The sequence below is a fragment of the Chiroxiphia lanceolata genome, chromosome 3, assembly GCF_009829145.1.
Source record: "Chiroxiphia lanceolata isolate bChiLan1 chromosome 3, bChiLan1.pri, whole genome shotgun sequence".
NCBI classification, from domain to species: domain Eukaryota; kingdom Metazoa; phylum Chordata; class Aves; order Passeriformes; family Pipridae; genus Chiroxiphia; species Chiroxiphia lanceolata.
This window is the reverse complement of record NC_045639.1, coordinates 29,982,922-30,004,149: the sequence shown is the minus strand read 5'-3', so window position 1 is coordinate 30,004,149 and position 21,228 is coordinate 29,982,922. Positions and strand designations below refer to the sequence as shown.

Sequence of the window (21,228 nt, the reverse complement as noted above, 5' to 3'; positions counted from 1 at the left end):
ATTAACAAGACTTCCTTTCGAGTCTGGAGGATAGTTAAAACTGATTTATTTCCTTATAAAAGTGTTACTTTTGTTACATTGAGTTTTGTTTTGTGGGTTTTTTTTATTAAACCACAACAGACAACAAGCTCATGAGAGCTGTCTGACAACATATTTGTCTTTATCGCTGGGATTCCTGCAACATCCGACTGAATAGATGTCAGAAAATTTGTCAAGAGTATATAGTGGTTTTATGATAAGCAAATGTAAAAACTAGGAGGAAGACTGCAGTTAATGGTCATCTGTAAGCAGGAGATGAAGCTGTAATGGACCAGCAGGAAAAACACTAATAACTTCTGTTCTTTATGGAACAACATGGAGTGTGCTGTCTTTATGACTGCATATACAGAACTCATAGTAGGTAAGTGAGGGCTGTAGTTTAAGCGAAACAGAGGCAAAAGCATTAATTTCTCTTTTACTTACTTTACTGGAATTAATCATCCTGTGAATTTGGTGTCAGGATAGAGGATATTAAAAAGGGAACAACTGAGGTTTTAAGTAAATTTTTTAAAAATGTGAATGACAGCTTTTGAAACCAAATAACTTGGTTTTCCCCCACTTTTTAAGGACAATTTGGAGTTCCGACTACACCTACGATATGAGTTTCTAATGCTGGGAATTCAACCTGTCATTGACAAGCTAAGAGGACATGAGAATGCCACACTGGACAGGTAAAATATATTTTCTGAGAACAGCTACTGATGAACAGAAAGAGTTCTTAGAAACTCTTCTCTATTTGAGACAGATGTCTATGTGTCTTCCTGAAACTGCCTCCCTTTAAAAAAAATAATTTAAATTTATCCTTAAAATTAACATCAGCAGATGAAGTTGGAAACATACATAAGAAGTTAGCAGAGGCTGTGGCAAGGAGTTCCTCAACTGCTTTTCTTCTGAGGATGTCAATCAAAATGAAAAACATAAAAAATGTTCTAATTCTTTTCTCTTGTAGCAAAACTGGAACAAAAGCCTGTCCTCGTAGGAGGGAGGGAAGTCAGTAGTTCACTGACTTCATTGAGACTGAGTATGTGTGGTCTAAGTGCAGGTTCTGAGTTTCCAAGGTTTTTTTCCAGTCTTTTTTTATGATCTATCCTATATCACAACCTCTCAAAAAGTGGCACTGGCACAACTATGAGAAGAGGCACCTGCGATGGGGTAGAGATGCCAAGGGGGCATGAGAGAAGAATGAGAAGTATTTTCAAACAGCCTTGCTACTGCACAAAATGCAACACTGAATGGCAAATTACTGTGTTAAAAGTTATATAGGTAATAAATGCTTTCTCCACAAGCAATTCTTTAGTTTTACCACAGTAATTGAAGCTGCTAGTGACCTTAAATTAAACCTTTACAATGCCCCCTGCTGAAAAAGACTTGAAGTAAATTTCGATTGGAACAATTTGACCAAGACATTTCAAGAAGCTAAAAGACTGATGAACCAATGAGGAGCCTCATAAAATCCATTTGCCTAACACAATGAAGCATTTTAAAGTGTAAGAGCGGGCAGCTGTGGGAGTCTCTTCTGCTGTTACCACATTAAGCTTGGCACCTGTGCAGAGGCACTGACCTGCTGATATACTGCTATCCCTTAGCATCCTCTTCCTCCAGAGCCGGGCTGGTTTGTAGCTATCTGATATCTGGGATTTCCTAGATAGAAGTGTCGAGTCTGTCAAAGCACGTGGTGAAAAACCTGTGGATCAGGCCTACGCCTGCAGCTTTCAAGGCACCATTTTCTCAGACTTCCAATCAGAACTGCTGTGGGGTGATAGAACTATCCCTGGGGGCATATGTGATGTGCCTGAGACTCTGCATAAACACCAGTTAGCACTAGCTGCTGTCACACACACTGGCCTCACACCTTTGAGCAGGTGGAGGCATATACATGGGTATTCATGTCGCAGGGAAAGAGTGCATATAGTCATATGTCTGTGCTTTACTGCAGAGCTGGGACCAGGAATGTTACTTTTGATCTAAAACTTTATAAGCAAGAAGAGAATCTGTCCTATAGGTAATCTGTGTTCCTCTGGACAGTTAACCAGGAGTGTTTAGGAGGGGCTTAGGGGCACTTTTAGATTTACGGGTTGGCCATGAGAATGATAACAAAAGTTTGGGAAGATCTCAGGTGCCTGGATTACATAGACCGTATAACAGATCTGTACAGGGAAATGTGCCACAGGCTTTCTCCACATCATCTAAGACATTTAGGACATCATTTAGGACAAGAGGGCATGGTCTTATGCTGTGCCAGGGGAGATTTAGGTTGGATATTAGGAAGAAATTTTTTACAGAGAGAGTAATCAGACATTGAAATGGGCTGCCCAGGGTGGATTCACCATCCCTGGAGGTTTTTAAGATGAGACTGGATGTGGCACTTAGTGCCATGGTCTAGTAACCACGGCGGTGTTGGATCAAGGGTCAGACTTGATGATCTTGGAGGTCTTTTCCAACCCGGTTGATTCTATGATTCTGTGATGTACTGTGCTCTGGTCTCTGTGTGAGAGAAGTCCAGATGGTCAAATGTGTCACTCACCAGGCCCCCAGATCCAAACATAGGCATGCTGCTGTGCTTATCAGTAGGCATATATAGAGATAGTTATGAGCTCTGCTGTTTAACTGATCCACTGAATGTGTCTCTACTTCACTGTTTGAAAGAAACAACTTGTTAATGGTCTAACATCTGGTTAACAAGTGTGGTGTGGACTTCTTAGGAATATATCCCTTTTCTATCTTATGTTTATTTTTAGCACCTTACCTCAATACAGTGACTTAGCATAGGAGTTACAGAGCACGTATACCTGTGCCAGCCATTTCTTTTGGCCTGTCTCTGACCCCCTTGCCTTGCATACCTATGCAAGCACTTCATGGACGAAAGGCTTGCCAATGTCCAAGTGTGCCAGCTGAAAATGAGGTCTTGCTGCTTCTGTAGTGACACATTTAGCTTAAGTCTGAATTATGCAGTGAACATTGGCAAATTTTTTGTTTTTCTGTTTTCTCCTAGACATTTAGATTTCTTTGAGATGGTCAGAAATGAAGATGACCTGGAACTTGCCAAGCGGTTTGACCTGGTAAGTTTTTATTTGGAGTACCTGAAATCAACAAAACTGAATATACATCCAGTTTGGATGTTTGGTGCAACTTCTCTTTGTGCTCTCTGAAAATAGTGTTTTACTTTGTTGCTGAGAGTGGCTGATGCTCTTGTTTTCACTCTTTCTCAGTTAGCAGGGAGGAGGTTTGTGATGTGTGAACAATGAAAACAGTGATCACACACAGGACTTCTGCCAAGTAGCTTTGATAAAAACTTCTTTCTTCTGTTTGGCTGAAAGTTCAGGAGTGAAGGAGGTTCTCGAGCCTGCACTCAGGTTCTCAGTCCTGATGATCCAGCTGCATTCTAGTTTCAGATATCCCCTTTACGGGGGTATGGGTGAGGGTTGGGCTGTTTTCCCAAGATTGCAGGAGACTCTACTTAAGACTGTCACCTAAGAGCCTGTAGAGAGGAATGTTATTTTATAATTGGCAGATTTTAAAGATGAGTGTAAAACAAGGACAGTTTCCACAACCTTTAACATTAGTAAGAAGCTGTAGGGTCCAGAATAGTTATAGTCTCCTCTTTCTTCATGAACAGCTCTTGTTGCACACTGATACAGAACAACTATCCCTTTCTTGATTAGCTTATACTGTTTGTACCAGCACTTTCTAGGACCTAAATGTTTTGCTTGCTCCAGAGCAGCTCTTGGTGGCTTTGCATGCCTCCTACCTTTCTAACCCTTTACTTCGGGGACTTTTTCCATATTGGAGTAGGGATGACAATGGTGGTCTCCAAGATCCGTGTGTATGCTCCTCACTGGAACCTGCAGCTGGACATGGCAGGAGACTTTGCATCTCTTTGTGTTGATTGGGTCTTTCACAGTTAATCAGGCTTTCACTGTGGAAGGTTTTTCTCTCCTCTCACTTCAGATCCACATTGATACAAAAAGTGCCTCTCAGATGTTTGAGTTGATCAAGAAGAGATTGAAGCACACAGACGCCTATCCCTATTTGTTATCCATCCTCCAGCACTGTTTGCAGATGCCATGTGAGTACATTTACAGATTTCCAGAGGTGGGGGTATTGGAGAACTAGGTGAAGCTTTGGGGTAGGTACAAGCTCACAGATAGCAGGGCACACACTACCCTTGTCTTCTATTCAGAACTTCGCTGTGGCTAATGAACTTGGTATCTTACACTGACTGCATTCAGCAGATTTTTGTTGCAATATTTAAGGTAGCAGCTTGACCCCTCTGTACTTGCAAATAAAATTAAGTAGCTGAGACATTCCAGTTAGTCACTGACAGAGCTTTCAACAATTTTAAATTAGAAGTTTTAAAAAAAGAGTCCTTGTGCTCTAGATCGGGAAAATCCCAGAAATAGATAGCATTTTGAATACTAAAAAAATGCACTGAGGAATTTTTCTGATGAACAATACGGTACTGAAAGCTGTTCTGTAACTAGGAAATTCCACAGTAAGTCTTCAGGCTGCGATCTCATGGCAATGCATCAGTGGAGAGCTCCTGAACTCAAAGTGAAAAATAATATTGGCACTTTTTCCCAAAAGAAGTGATAGGAATCTTCTTGTTAACTGTAATAAAAAAATTCATTTATGCTTCCAGAGTGTAGCAGCTGAGCAAATGCATCTCATCATGACTAGGCTTCGCGAACGAAGATTTGAGAAGGATTCTATTCATGCTTGCTACAAGCACACTGGTGGCCTAAAAGGCCAATGCGAGATAGACAAGTCTGGTTGCAAAAGGCACGGTGGAATGTCTCCTTAGGCGGTATTGGCAAGACACAGTTCTTTCTGCGTTGTCTTTTCTCCTCAAGAGTGATTCTGCGTGCGTTCTCAAAAGAAGCAGCAGCGTTACAGACGGTGTGTCTCCATGTTTCTCGATTGGAGGCCGGAGTAGACCAGTGATGATGATCAGTATGGCCAAGGCTGAGATATTGTTTCAAGGAGTCCTTGTATCTCGTCTTTGGGGCTCCTCTCATGCGGCAGCCAGTGGCAAGTTCACTACAGAGCACGATCTTAGGGAGGCGGTGGTCCTTCATCCTTGAGTTGTTTCCTGCCCAATGCAGCTGTGTTCTCAGGAACATGGCCTCAATACTCGTAACCGCTGCCTGTTCAAGAACAGACGCATTAGTCATATAATCAGTCCAGTGGATGTTTAGGATTGTGCGGAGCAAATGCATAGCAATATCACTAAAGAACTGCCTGCCTTGATCCTGTTAGGTATCAGGTGCTGGTCTTCCACTACTTCCCCCACTGCTCCATATTTGAGCAGTCAAACTGAGAAGGGAACATGAGGGAGATGTACTGTTGTGTGCTTTTTACAAAGTAAAGTGATATGTTCTCAGGCTTTCATTAGATTCAGGTACTGCCATGCACAAATTCAAGCAGTTCTTTGTCTCAGTGTTCTCTTTGATAATTACTCCTTAAGACAGCACTTGAGCTTTACCTGTTGATGGGATTTTTTGGTGGCAGAAGGGCTAAATCCTGCTAGGCCAGGCTGGTGCAGTTTTAAAGAATCTAAAGATCTAGGTTATGTAACTTAGCAAGCTGAGGTAAACTCTATGTTGCTCTGACTCTTCTGTTTTGATACCCATGGGATCAGTCCCTTGAGTTCAATTTCTGTTCTTTATCTCCACAATATTTGGTCGTGTTTGTATGAATTTTTTATGCTATTTGAGTTTTGCTGACCTGTAGATAACCAAGCATGCAGATAGAACATCTGATTGTTTTTTACAGTGCCTGATCGTGATGTTACCTAGTTACTAAAAAAAAAAAAAACCAGCATCAAGCCCCAGAAAATACCGAGTAATGGCTATCACAAAGAAATCACTTTCCTAGAGGTTTAAAGTGCAAGTTAGAGCTAATCTGTCAAAAAGGTTGCACAGCCTGAATGTGCAAATCAGGCACTGAGTCGCCCATGCCTGTTATGTGCTGTTACAATATGCCAGGTGTTTGTAAATAATCTACTAGTGACAGTTCAGAGTTAGGCTTTGTGTTCTGTTATTTATTACATACAGGATTGAGATGGAAGGTGGAAAGGAAAGAATGCCGGTTTCTTGGCAGGTTTGTGCACTTTGGCATGGAATTGGAAGTTCTCATAGGTTGGTCTATTTCCATACAGATAAGAGGAATGGAGGAAACTTCCAGCAGTGGCAGCTGTTGGACAGAATACTCCAACAAATTGTTCTTCAGGATGAACGAGGCGATGATCCAGATATAGCTCCACTGGAAAACTTCAATGTCAAAAACATCATTAAAATGTAAGCTGCGTTATTGTTTATTTCTGTTATGCAGGTATAAGTATATGATAAGTATGCAGATTCTTAATAAACAGAATATCATACGTGGGGAGTTTTTTATTTTAACTTACAGCTTCTCATTGTCTCATTAGCCTTCTAGATAATTTCCTTCTAATGACATCTTAACTTGGCAGTATTTTCTAGCAAAGTCCTTACCTTTGACTTCTAATCTCTATTAAATATTAAGTTGGTTAGAAGAGCAATAAAAAATAAAATTTCATAATAAGGCTTCCTCACGTGCCTTTTTTCATTCCAAATGTTCTTGAAAGTTTTCCTTGATATTAAAAACAATAAAATAACATCATCATCTATATTTTGATCTCGTTCTTCACTAATGAGCACATAGTTTAGAAAGATTGCAAATAGTGGAAAGCAGCCCCCACCTAGACACAAAACCTCTTACCTTTTCATAAAATGTCTACTTGCTCTCACCCACTTGACTTGTCTGAGGGCACTACCATTATTTTTTCCCATAGGATACATCATTTGAGAAGTCTAGCTACATGAGCTGGCTCTCATTTCAACTTCCCTGTTCTCAGTCCTTTTTTAGTCAAACTTTTGGACTCTTCATTCCATCCAACTTCCTCTGCAGGTAATTCATGGCCCATTACCTTTCCGAATTATCCACTGAAAAGAGCATTTTACAGAACATAATCCCTATATGAACCCAAATTCTCCTATGCTAAAAATCTTAAAAAATCCCTCTTGTTACAGGCAGGAGCCAAAATTGAAACTGATTTCTCATCATGGAAAAATAGATTGCTGCCGATTTCTTTCTGCCCCTTTGGATATCAGACTTCATTGTAGATCTCATGCCCGATCTTCCCGTTCTGCTTTCATATCTACTCCTCATTCTACATATCTAATCAATCCCCAGCATGCTCTGCATATTTTCTGTCAGTAATAGGAAATAGTTGTGCCGGTATGAGATATGAGAATTGCCTTGTTACTGATATATTACCCAATAGATAAGCATCCTCCCTCCTTGGAAGAAAGAAAAAAATAGAACCAGAGAAAGTAGAAAAAAAATGGCAATGTGGTCTCATATTAAGGTTGTGGTAATTTGTGACCAATAGCAACTATGATTATTTTAGTGATGACTTCTCTCTTTAAAAATAAGTAGACTTGGTACTTTGAAGGTATTACCTGAAGACAGGAATGTATTGGGATTTTTCCCCAGGCATTCCTTTATCCCTTTTAATGACTTGGAGTAACAAGCCATCACATTTATATTAGCTGTTGGCTAAGGATCAAAATCTGAATCCAGACTGACCACTGGCATGATCCTGCCTAAACATGTACATTCACCAGGTTGCTTTTTGCTGATCACTACACATAATGGCCACTTGCCTTTCGTCTTAGGTAGCTCAGAACACGTTTAAATTATGTTTTTTCATCTTTCAGGCTGGTGAACGAAAATGAAGTCAAGCAGTGGAGGGATCAGGCAGAGAAGTTCCGGAAAGGTGAGTGCATCCTCTGTGCTTGGGTAGGAAAAAAAGGAGGCAAGACTGATCCCAATCCATATGCAGAGCAGCAAGCAGCAGAGCTGGGCACATCTTTGCCTTTTGCAGACAAAATCTGCTTTGTTCCCTCATGTACATTTTGTCTTATGGTGATCAGTTTATGTGTTTCATAGGATGGGGGTTCCCCTAGTCCTCATGTGTATTGGTTTTACAGTCTAACTGAAACTTGGACATTGCTGTCTTGATCACTGAAGGTCATTGTCAAGGCAATCAGGCTCTATTTTCTTTTTCCTGCTTTCATTATACATCCCAGTCGAACTGACAGATTTGTCAGCTTTATTTCATGATAACCAACATATCTTCAGGGACTGTTCATGAGCTTTATTCATCAGTCCCATTTGTGTGTTCCCCGTAGACCATGCTGAGCTGATGAGCAGGCTAGAGAAGAAGGAGCGGGAGTGTGAAACAAAGACCCAGGAGAAAGATGAAATGATGAAGACACTGAACAAAATGAAGGACAAGCTGCAGAAGGAATCCTTGGAGCTGCGCCAGACCCGAGACCAGATGAATGACCTGGTGGCTCAGCTTAATGAGTTCTCGGTATGATACTGGGAGTCTTCCCCGCCCTTGTTTAAAGCCTGCTAACTAGTGAATGATGAACAAAAGCATATTGTGATTGAGACACTTCCATGGTCACTGTGGAGAATACTTAGAAGCTGCTCAGCTTTTAGCTAAGACCAGTATCCCCGAGCTGGTGGTATAGAATGGTCAATGCGTGGGCTGCTCTACTCCTTCTCCTCAGCCACCTTCCTTGTAGGCACTTCTGAGGTGCACGTGTCTTCCTCCAGCCATAACTTTTACTGCTGAGTAGGGTGGCCCTGGCTTTATTTCAGTAGAATAGAGAGAAACCTCCCAGATATGAAAGTATATTAAGTGAAGAAACAGGACTCCTATCATGGTACAAGAGCCATCTGTACTGCCCTGAAGCTCTGTAAAACTGACATTTGCAATTATTCCCTCCTGCTTGCTGCTCCTTCTATCCCAGCAGTGTGCCTGAGCCACAACTCACCAGAGCACAGCTCTGAGAAGTTAGACACTGCAGAAAGCAGATTCATTCCCTCCTCCCCTCTCCCACTTTGCATTAGTGGGGCCTAATGACAGGTATTCAGTATTTCAAACCCTTAGCTTTTAAACCCAGGAGTTCATAAGTTCATAAGATTGAACTTTTCTCTTTTTCGTACACAAGGAGAAAATAATACATTTTGGCTTCTTTTTCTAGCTTTCTGTTTTTCTGAGCCATTTATGGTTCCTTTTTTCAAGCTCTTCTCCACAACTTCAAGGGCTTGAAACTTTCTCTTAAATGAAAGCTGAGATTCCTCCCTTTATTGCATGGCTTTGAGTGCAGGAGGCTTTAAAGAAAACATCAAATATTTTGAGATTCGTAATAAAATCACATCAGCTGGCAACATGGAGTTATTGTGCCTTTTAAACTGCTTTCTTTTTCTCTGTTTTTTTTTATTTTCCAGCAAGGGGGCAGCATTTCCTTCCCACCCCCACCACCCCCTCCTCCAGGCGGCCCATTAGCTTTGTCCTCTTCTCACATGTCTGAGAATTTGCCACCACTGCCACCTCCTTTGCCTTTCTCCAGCTGTCCGCCTCCTCCTGCTCCACCACCTCCTCCAGGAGGACCTCCTCCTCCACCAGGAGCACCACCTTTCTTCAGCATGGGGGTGCCACCCCCTTCAACAACCACTTTCAGCACCAGTGGCATCAGTCTGAAGAAGAAATCTATCCCACAGCCTTCGCACCCACTGAAATCCTTCAACTGGGCTAAGCTGAGCGAGGTAAGAAACTGCAGTACCCTCGGCAATTAGCTGACTTTCTAATTAAACCTCAGTGTTGATTAGTGCCATGAATGCAAGTCATAGAAACAAGTTATATTGTGGCTTTCTTTGGGCTGAGGTCAGTAGGTGTCATTAATTGTCTTTAGGAAGTCTGCCCAGTTCTCCAGTAGTGCACTGTGTCTTCTGTGGTGACCAAGGTGCTGGTTAGATTGAGCTGCAGTGAATCTGGCCATGCTATTGGTTAAGCAAAGCTGGAGTGGGGCTGAATACATAAGCTAGAGCTGGACATCTCCAGGACTGTAATGCCAGAGCTGCCCTCACTTGTGCACCAGGGAAGAGGATGACCAGAGCCAATGTGGGCAAAACATGGTGAGAACCAGCTGCAAAACCAAGTGCCTCTACTCTGGCAGGAGACATCACCAAGGAGAGAAAGGTGGCCTGATTCACTTCACCATCTGTTCATGCCCATGAGGGAAGCTACCTTTCTCCTTGCATGGATAGAACTCTGTCTCTTGGGGATAAAACTCTGAATTGACAAAAACCAAACAAAGGATTTTGATTCTTTCTGTTGCACTCATTTTCTTCTACCTTGGTTGTGTCTCCTTCCCCTTCACTTCTCTCTCTTCCTTCTCTCTCTCTGTCTCCTTTTTTTTTTTCCCTTCCCCTTCTCTTTAGGTCTTAATTTTTTTAACTGATTTAGAAAGAAAAAAAGTGTCTGTGTTGAGTTTGGATAGCTGCCTAGAAACCCAGGTTCTCTTTTAGACTGAAACTCACCCAGGGCCCAACTCTGGCATTTGGAATGAGTGTCCAGGGACCTCTGGAATGCCACAAGTATTCTCTCTCCCCCTCTCTCCTTTTCTTTAAAATAAAGTGAAGTGAAATATTTGCTGCACCGTCTGTGCTTGTCTATCAAGGCCACGTGGGGGGTGTGGGAGAGAATGTAAGGACGAGGATTTATTTTCCTTTGCAGAACATGGGACTTAGTGCTCTGAAGAAAAGAAATAATAACTAATATATGTATATGAATGTATATGAAAAAGAGAGAGTCACAGGTGTTTCTGTTTAGTGTACAGTAACTGTAGGCTTATCCTGCCCTCTGGATAAGAGTGAAGGCAGCTGTGCTAATAAAATTGAAGACCTGGGTGGTGAGTGGCTAAAAGACACTATTTTGAGGAAGGCAAAAGAGTTGGAAAATGGGCCATAAGAGGGTGGGGCCTTAGTTTTGGGGTGTCTACCGGTGTTATGTTTTGACCTAGTAAGGTTTCTGCAAACAGCAGAGGCTGTGGTGCCAACACAGGTGGCTCACCTTGTTACTTGGGTTACACATTGTTATGGGATCATTTAATCTGACTGCTGGAGGAGCACATACATTTTGGTCATCTTCATCAGTTATCCTAGATTTCCTGCTTCCCTATCAGACACTTACTTTCTGTTCACAGGGATATGAATCCTCTGAACCATGTCCATGGGTAGGTTGGATGCCCTCATCATGCCTTTTTTTACCTTTGCAGCCCTTTTGTGGTGCTCTCCTGAACTGTCAGAGTAGCCAGACTTTAAAGAATGGATACATTAACACTATGTTTACATTTCTGTGTTTTAAAAAACCCCTCTAGTTAGCAAAGAGCGCAGGCACCATGGAACACAGCAAGGTGAGGGGACACAGTGTTGGAAAGAGCTGTACACAAATTTAGGGCTGCAACAAGGTCAGATATGTTATTCAGCTCTTAGGTATCTCTGCATACTGTTTAGACCACCTTTCTCAAAGTATTTTGTACAGTCTCTCTCCTAAGGTTTCTCAAGTAAGTGTGAAAATGATGACAGGATTAAGGCAGCCCACATGAGAGCAAACTCCTCTCTCTCCATGCAACCTGCCCCAAGGGAGCGAGAGAAAGCCAACAGAGGCCAAGAGCAATGTGGACAGGACTGGCTGAGAGAGATTTGTCTGCAATATACTTTCTCAGTAGCAGAATCAAGGCAGTTCTCCAGGGCAAGTCATATGACACCTTTTTTCCCAGTGCTGATTTTGTCTTTGGAAGGAAAGAACTGAGCTGTTGGGTGTTAAGAGAAAGATCAAATATAGCCAAATTCTTAGCAGTTGACAATAACAGATTGTCCACAGTTCCCATGGGCACCACGAGAAAAGGTTTGACTGGAAAGTATCCGTGCTTCTAACAAGGAAACTCCACCAACCCACTAATTTCCATTGAGAATTAAGGATTTTTTACTAGCTTTGATGTGAGCTGATGATCAGTGGCAAAGCCATTTAGATGAGTGGATTGGCTGAATTCCGATGAAGCTCTTCCACACCACAGCTCCATTCATACAGCACTGTAGCATCGTCTGTGAATTCCATTCATACAGCACTACAATAGTGCTAGTGCCAAGGATCTCAGTTTTTTAAGAAAAAGATATTGCAATGTAACCACTGTAATATCCTGGAAAGATTCCTTTCTTTGTTTCTGGGGCAGCCATGCTCTCTCTCTCTGAATTTTACACAACACCCAAGGTCAATCAGGGACCAGACATTTATGATTTATCCAAATGATGGACTGGTTTCAAGCACACTGGAAGTATGGATTAATTATTCCCTATTTGTTAAATACAAACATATTGATTTGAAGTTTTCAGAGCAAACCAAGTCAACCTTCAACTGCTTTGTTTGTTATCTCATGGCTAGAGAAGCAGCTTCCCATTAAGAGTAAGGCTGGTGGTGACTCCTGTCAGTGATCTCAGGGAGACTTTCTTTAGCCACCTCTACATAGACCAGACTACAATAGTCTCAGGAGAAAGATATTTGTTCTACATAGCATATAGGACTTTTTTAAAAACTTTTTTAAAAAATTTTTTAAAAACTTTTTTAAAAACCCACAAACCCCTAAAAATCCAAAACAACCAATCACAGAAACAGAAATGTTCATTTTGACACTACTTTTTTTTTCTTTTAAAATGTTTCTGTAATGTTATTGATGATTCTAATTTCTGGAACTTTCTTCCTAAAAGCAGCCTAAAAGTATCATAACAAACAGTGATGCAGGACTGCTGCCATAGATACAAAACTAATGGAAAGAGTTCTACAAAATCTCAGTGTGAAGCTACTCATAATAGCTGTGGTGGTGCCTAGTCCTACAATGTGATAAACAGCTTTCTTAATTAACAGACAGGCCAGAAATACAGTTTTTGCTCAAAGTGGATTTTTCTTACACTGAAGAAAGGATGTGATATCAAGGCAGAAGTTTGGAAAATGCACTGTGTTCATATCACCTTTTCAGATTCCTAATGGACTTCTGAATTAAAATTTTAAGTTACTTCCACTTTTCTGATTAATGTTCTCCAAATATTCACCTGTTAATAAGCAGGATTGCGTACTCCGGTATTCACAAGACACTCATCATTTCCATGGCTTCTCTGAACCTGCAGGTCAAATGAAACTACTGTAAATTTTCACTCATGCTGTGAGGTTATTGAGGCATGATGGTCTTTGATGGCTTCCAGAATATCATTATTTATATCTTTCGGGGTAAATAAAATCATCTGTTAGATGTAGCAGAGGACAACTTGATATGACTTGTAGCTCCATGAAATGCTGTCATTCTCTAATCTTGGTTGGTCTCAGCAAACTGGGATTCATTATAAGGGTGGAATGATGTAACTGTTGCAGCTACAGTGAGCGAATTGTTAAATGCAACATACCAAAAAGTTAGCTTGATGGAACAAATGCCTTGTCAATACTTGTTCTGATAATAAGACGTTTCCTGCCTTTATATGTACAACGATTTTGCTAGAGGATGTTGGGAAGTGTGCTTCATAGGATTTGCTTCTCAAAGCAGGCCAAGACTTTCCAAAGCAGAGGAACCACAGATCTTAGAAGACTTTTAGAGTGAATAAATGAATGAATGAATAAATAAATAAGTAAAGATGGAAAGAAAAGCATGTTACAGATGAAGTGTCTGCTCTCTTTTTTAATTTCTATTTTTTCTTTTTAAGGACAGAGGAAAAAAAAGAAAGAATAAAGAATTTATTTTTAAATTGTTATTTAGGGACCATAAGTATTTTTTTATGGTGCTGAAGGAATCATTAATCATAGTAACCACATGATGCAGATCTGTTTCTCTTAAAATGCTCAGTCTTCTCTGACTGATGACAATGAACTATCAGCCAGTTAATCCGTAACCGCGTATCAAGAGCACAGTGTAGGAAATTATCTGGCAGCAATATGAAAGTTTTCAAGGACAGAGCTGATGGTAGAAATAGAAGGGACTCCCCCATTGCAAGTGTTTTGTGTAACAAAGGTTGTTTATAGCTCTGCTTGCCTTGATTTTTCTTTGACTGGATTAACATTAAAATTGTATTGCTTTGGTCCAAGTTGTGTTTGTGCACACCATTGCAATGTATGCTGCTTTGGAATCTCTCTTTCTGCTACAAGTAGCATACATACCATCCTGTAGAGGACCAGATTGAACCTGGGTCCTAAAACGAATCTGAATCAAATTAGGATGATTTTCACTGGGTTGTTTTCCTCAGAAAGTATGGACAAGAACTACTCTCTGCAATCCCTTTCTGAGTCTCAGAACTTCCTGTTCTGGCACCTCTGCAGTTCATTCAGATTAGACTGCTCTGTAGCACATTTTCACTGTTCTTGCCATTAGTGAGGAAACTTCACTCCCATGAGGGTTTTGCAGCTGGACAGGTAGATGTGCAAAACTCTAATGAGTAGCTGTCTCTAGAGTCACATCCTACCTGTGCCAAACACAGAATACAGGTTTTGGCTTCCTCAGGGCTCTATCCGAATGATGACTCTAAGGACTGCTTCTGAAGTCATGTCCATTGGCTCCTGTCAAGAAATGTTCTTCCATTTCAGTGCTTGATGGGACAATCTGAAACACTGAGGCACTGGGAGAACTGCTCTGCTGTTCAAATACATCCCTTAGGATTTATAATTCATGGTTTATAAAGCCAGCCTGGAAATTGAATGAGAATGATCACTCTGTCTGAATGCTTCTGGCTAAGATTGGCAGCAGAGTTCAGGATAAAATGAAAATTAACTCTGTCTCCTATTCCTTTAGCTGAGATGAGCCTCACAAATTTGTTTGCCATGTTACAGTCACAGGGTCATTATGTTCTTCCCACTATGGAAAAAAGAGCCACACTGACTGCAAGGGATGATACAATGATATTGGTGAGCGTGCTCAGGGATGGGTGCTGCTCCCACCTAGGATATGCTCTTATTGTAAATAGCACTGCAGACACCCCTCCTTGCCCTCAGGCAGTCACAGGCCATCTCTGGAGAGAGGGTGATGGTTTTACTCCACAGCTCTGCCCTGCCAGGAATTTCCTCCACAACACTTCACACTTTTATTTCCCCCTCATTTTATCCTCCCATCAGTTTTTTAACTTGCTCCTTGAGCCTTGTGGCTTACCACATTTCCCTCATTCCTTTGATGACTCTGAATGGGAAGTAGAGCCTGTTCCTAATTAGTTCTGATAATTAAGTGTTAATGCACTTTGCTGTGAAGGTACAGGTCAGGTACTTCTGAGCTGGAGCCTGTGTGGGGTTTCATTGCTGTTGCTTGCTGTTCATGGCTTTCTCTGCATCAGTGTTCTTCTGGGTCTTCATCTCCTGGGGTTTGCTTAGGTTTTTTTTACAATCCCTTCTATCCATTTCTTTTTTCTTTTAATCAGTGACTTCCTTATTTTTCATTAAAGTACAATAAATGTACACCTTATTAACTAAATGAACTGAAAGATAGTGCTGTCAGGTGTGAAGAGCAAGCTTTCCTTTTCTAAATGGGCAATTACCCAAAGCTTGTCCCATACAACATGTACCTTAAGGAAGGAGAAGGTAGTTCAATCTTTGTGTCCTCTGCCAGCAAGGGTATCTGTCCTGAAAATGTCAGCAGGAGACCCAAGACCTTCATCTAGTTTAGGATGACTGCTGGTTAGCCAATTCATGTACTGTGAGAACCTATTTGATCTGGGGTTGGTGGACAGCAAAGTAGGAGGAGTTTGTGCCTGTCCCACTCCATGCTAATCGTCTGCCAGAGAGCTAGGGTTCCCTGGCATTCAGGGTAATGTATCATCACAAGGGTTGTGAACATTTCCAGTTAGTGTGGTTGATGCTATTTCAGAGATCTGAGTATAGTCTGTGTCTATCTGCGTTGACAGAGACCTCATATAGACAAGGGAGTTTATGTGATAGGAAACAATTAGACTTCAAAGACTCAGAGCTTTAAAAGTAAAATAAAATAAAATAAAAATTTCACAGGCAGGCAGAATGAAAACCATATACTCTTTGGGCTTTATAACAGAACCTGGCAAAGTTTGCAAGAGGGAAGATGTGTCTGGGGATTGTCATGCATCAGTGGCTTTCCTAAGCTCTTTCCTCCTGATGGTAGCACTTCTTTCAGCATGACCACAATCCTTGTGTTAGGCAGATGGCCACTCTTGAAAGGAAGTATGCTGTGGGTTCATGGATAATGCTTGAGATGTGGTCTACTAGTCTTGGAATGCGCCTTTCCATCAGAGGCTTGCTGTGATGAAAAATACAAAATAGTATGTTTAAAAACAAACAAAAAACCCCACTATTTTTTCTCTCCTTTGACTCTTGAAACAAAGTGTGCCCTCTAAAATGACAGGAGTAGTACAAAGAGTATGATCTATCCAAATGGGATTGGATGTTCTTAGCTAAAAGTTTTTGCTATCTCATTAAAATATGACCTTTTCTTTTAGGAGAGGATTCATGGCACAATCTGGAATGAGATTGATGATTTAAAGGCATTCAAGGTGCTGGATCTAGAAGATTTTGAAAAGATGTTCTCCGCGTATCAGAGACACCAGGTAGGGGTGAACTCTTCTATACCTTGTCTTCCTTGAATTTTTGGAGGAGAAAAGAACACATGACACATCTGGGGCTTTGTCCCCCTACAGTCAGGCTGTATTATTTGATACTTTGCCACTGTTCAAAAAAATCACAAGACCAAAAGAAGTGGGGAGGGACATACAGGGCAGAGTATAACCTTCCGTTATTGACATACTTCACACTAATATCAGCTCTCCAGTAGATTTAACCTCTGTTTAATCTCAATAGCCACTGTGTTCCAAAGCCTCCTGAGCTTGATATTTGTATTTACATATCAATCTTTCTGTTTCTCCCATTCATCTAGAGAAAAAGACTGTAGTTGCCTGAGTACTGAGCAAGGTGACTGAATTAGCTGACAAAATTTCATTTTGTCTATTTCTTCTTAAACAGCCTACTGACCCAACTGGCTACATGACAGAAACTGTCCAAATAACAGATTATAACACAAACAGCGTACTTTAAAAGTGGCCATTTATTAGAATGTCTTTTTTCCTTCCTCTATTTCTTGGAAAACAAGTCACCTGCAGTCTGTCTATCTCCGCTGAATGAGATTTAGCAGCAGACAGATTGTACTTGCACTCCTTCAACTCCCCCAGCTTTCCTTTGCGTTTGGAATATGTTCGTTCCCTTGTACACTGCAGAACTGGATCATTGCTGTGACGTTTTAGGAAAAGACACAGACTTGATTGCCATAATCAACCTTTATGATTATGCCTTACAGTAATGATGACTATTTCATTAACTTATTCAGTACCTTAAAATTAACAAACCAACCCCTTGTCTTTGGACTTTCCATCTATTCCCTTCTCTCTTTCATTTTTCTGTTTAATCCAATAAGCATAATGAATAACTCTTCTAATTTACTAGCTCACAGCCAAATAGTTAGGCATCCCCACTTGAACTCTGAAGAATGTGATGTTACCTGTTGCATGATGAGATTTCATTTCTCATTCTGCTCCTGCAAATAGCTGTCACTGTTTCAGTAGGTCCCTCTCTCTTTCTATGAATCCCATGCCTTGAAAAAAGATCTTAGTTCATAGAGGGGAAGAAAGGCACTTGAAACTTCAGTGCTGTTACAAGACTGGATTTAGACCCTGTGCCAACAGCTTAGCTATGGTGGTGAGGTCTCGATTCGCAAGTAGCCAGACTGTCTTCTGTGCACATGAGTAGCCACTGCAGCATCAAAGTTCCATTGCAATGTTTCAGGTGCAAACATTGCAGCTTCCTCACCTTGCAAAGCTTTGCTTCCTTTTGGCCCCAAAATCCAAAGCCAAAGCTGTCCTGGTCTGATGAGTCTCAGTTAGAATCATAAAATTTATGGCTATGTTACCAATCACTGAAAAGCAGTCTGACCTATTCAACCATAAACTAACCTGACCCTTACCCCTGTCCACTGGAATAGAGCCATCATTTCAGAGCGACCTCCATGGGTCTCAGAACAGTACCCTTCCATCCTCATTAAACATACTTTATTATAGTGGCTCTGGACACTAGAGTAACAGTTATGTAACATACTCACATTTTTGTGTAGTTAGATGTATTGCTGCCCTTCCAGCTTTTGTTAAGGCTTTTACATTGGTGGTTTTGTTTTTCTTTTCCCTTAAATACTCCATTGTAATGCTTTCTTTTTCATCCATACTCACTCCAGTGTGAACTGGCTTCCAATCATCAAGTCCTCATAAATTTTCTTTTTTATTTTTTTTTTCTAAAAAAAAGACCAGGCAACCAGAATTGCTTTCGAATTAAAAACTTACAAGAATTTCTCCAGTTCACATTTAGTCTTTTCTCCTCTTTTACTTTTAGAAATACTCCACTATGACCAAGTGTTTACCCTGAGTTTGTGACTTTTAAACTTCATCCGAATGTCTGTAAAGAAAAATGTCAATGCAAAGATCTGCTCTTTTGCATCTGAAATATTGAATGAGTAGAGATAAAAATATTTCTTTCTTTGCTGTTATTAACATGATCTTCGTATTTTTTTCCAATTTCATTTACATTAAACGGCTTTTCTTTTTTTCTTCATTTTATTTTAATGACAAAGAGTCTCTTCTCCTCTCTCAAGCCCAGTGTATTGTTTTTGGTGGCTATGAGGGAAAACAGAATTGTCCAGTGTATAGAATGCTGGACCAAGAATTCTTTCTTTTGACTTGCTCCAATCTATACTGACCTTTGGATTCAGTATATCTGGTGTTTTCCTGGAGAATGGAATATGTTGTGAAATATTTGGTGTTTGTCACCCAGCAGTACTGTAAGGCTTCCTTGGCGGTTGCAGAGTCCTTTCAAAATACTTGACTAGAAGTTGTTAGTGCCATTGAAACAAGTTTTTACTTGTCATACATGTTAATAACTGCAAACTGTGCCTGTTCATCGGGAGAGGAGAACTGACCGTCAAGTTTTAACCTTGGCAGTTCTTTAAGTAAGGCTCTGGACTAGATTTGTAAAGGTATTTAAGCATTATCCTAGTTAATATTTCAAGACCTAAGAGATTTATGCTTTAGAGACTGAATTTATTATTTTCAGAAAAGACCTAGAACTCTTAGGTCCCCAACATCTGCTGATTTAAAATATGCAAAGGAATGCTGAAATACCTTTGAACCATCTGGGCCAGTATTACTTGCTAAGCATTTTATGCTCTTAGAAAACAGTGTGTGTCTAAATTCAGCTGCCTTGTTAAACTTGATATCTTTCCCTGTGACTAATTTTTGGCATGTTTTCTTCTTCGTTATTTGCGACTGCTGCCTGCATAGGACCTGCTAACTAACCCCTCCTCCTGTAAGCAGGTGAGTATCATTGTCTGCCTCCTGATCCTCTTACAGTGTGTGTGAAGGTGAAGTCCCACACCATGACATTATGGGGTCATGACTCCTCTCGTGCTACTGTTTCATATGCCTTTGCACTCTGCCTTCTGGGTGGGGAAGGTGGTGCAAAAACTTCCTTTAGTTGTATTAGCTCCAGAGTAGGAAGTAGTTCCTGTTCTTTCACTTAGTTATAATCCCACTGTCATTTCTGCTGGTGTCTGTATCCCCCTTTTTGATGATCCTGAGGGAAAAAGGCCAGGAATGAAGAAGAATGTGAATGTGAACTCTTCCTTAACCAAAGTAATTGTCTCTCTAGTGGAGAACAAAAGGTGCTCTCAGAGAACCTTCACTCCCGCTGTCCCCATCTGTGGTCCATCTGCTTTGGACTACTGAAGTCTTCGGATGCATTCACTAGCCACAGACTCTCTGATAAAGGAAATATGTCTTTGTGTAGAACTGGGCACTTTGGCTTGGCAGAAGGATTTGTGCCATCTGAGGAGTGGAAGGGTTAGAATGGAGGAAAGTTGCGTTTCAGACTGCTGAAGCCCTAACGAAATTCAGCACAAGACTAAAATGGTGTTTAGATAAGTAGAGATATTGGATTGCCCATATGTCTTTAAACTGGATACCTCTCAATTTATTCAGCATCTTAAGCAAAATTCTTGGCAATAATTTTGGTAAGAGCAATGCTATGGGAAGAGGATTTTTCAGATATCACAAGTGTCTCTAGTGGCTTCAGAAGAAAGTAGTTCTCACCATGAGTGCTCAGGGAACTGTATTCAGAAAGTCTAGTCAGGATTTCTGCCACTGGGGGAAGCTAATGCATGGCTTTGGGCCTTTTACCATGGCAGCACACCAAGAAACAAGTCAATATGGTTGAAACAGTTCCCTAAAGTACTGATAATTACTAGAACCTAGGGTTCTGCCATGGTACCAGGCCACAAGTTCTTCAGCTTACCAAAATCAAACTCTCTTTGAAACAAGGCAGCAATAAGATGAACACGTGTAGTCATTCCAGCACTGAAATTTTAGTTGATTTTTGAATTTGCAATTAAAATATCAGCTGTGAAATACTCTTTGAAGCACATAACATAATGTTATTCCAGATGGAAAGTTGATAAAGAATGATGGGATAAAACTTAGGCATCTTGTCTGTCAGGTTGGCAATAGCTCCAACTGTTTTTGCTTTCAGGGCTTGGCCTCTCTCACAAAAGCTAGTCACTACTGCCCTCTTGCTCAACTTTTCAGGTTTCTGAGAAAATGTGGATAGTCCATATTCAATCTGTTTTCCTTCATCTAAGCTTAGAATCTGGTTTTGGTAAAACTTGAGGCTTCATCTGCTTTTGCTTACACCTAACTCCAAGTATCTATAAATATCTCTCTCCTCAATATGAATTTAAGAGAATATATTTTTAGATGAGACTAGCCCAATCCTTATGACCAAGGAGTAGGCCATGTCTGAATAGTTCCAGTTATTTGTTGAACCTTGTGGGTTGGGGAATTGGAAATGGCATGTAGACTATTGTACCAATCCATGCTGCATGACTTTAAGAGAAACTGACTAAACCCCCACCCCACATACACAACCAAATGCTGAAACTTTTTTTTTCCCTTGGAATGGGTGTTGGTTATCACTATCCAGGTGCGCTTGCGTGCCAGCATTAACTAGTGAGGATGAGTGAAACTTTGAAACCAAGAGCACTGACCAACAAGTACCATTCTTCCCTTCAACAGCTGCCCATCTCCACCTCCCCCCGTCTTCCTCCCCACAAACTCAGAAAACTCAGGAAAACTTCTAAATCTCTACATGCCAGGTTATACTGGGGGTGTTCTGCTTATTGGCATTGTTATTCTCTCAGAAATAATGAACTTGCTAATTTTTCCTTTGTTTGG

At 40.8% G+C, this 21,228-nt stretch overlaps 1 protein-coding gene across 4 annotated transcripts in view; it reads left to right on the top strand.

Moving 5' to 3' along the window:
- Positions 1 to 21,228, top strand: part of DAAM2 (dishevelled associated activator of morphogenesis 2) — a 202,283-nt gene that overhangs the window by 143,663 nt on the left and 37,392 nt on the right. For 3 of the 4 annotated variants that reach the window (XM_032681445.1, XM_032681444.1, XM_032681446.1), the window contains exons 8-16: positions 607 to 710; positions 3,032 to 3,098; positions 3,988 to 4,105; positions 6,197 to 6,335; positions 7,779 to 7,837; positions 8,253 to 8,437; positions 9,364 to 9,681; positions 16,408 to 16,515; positions 19,285 to 19,317. In XM_032681445.1, coding sequence (XP_032537336.1) covers positions 607 to 710; positions 3,032 to 3,098; positions 3,988 to 4,105; positions 6,197 to 6,335; positions 7,779 to 7,837; positions 8,253 to 8,437; positions 9,364 to 9,681; positions 16,408 to 16,515; positions 19,285 to 19,317 — 1,131 coding nt within the window. The remainder of the gene's footprint in view (positions 1 to 606; positions 711 to 3,031; positions 3,099 to 3,987; positions 4,106 to 6,196; positions 6,336 to 7,778; positions 7,838 to 8,252; positions 8,438 to 9,363; positions 9,682 to 16,407; positions 16,516 to 19,284; positions 19,318 to 21,228) is intronic. The other variant, XM_032681447.1, reaches the window with a different exon arrangement.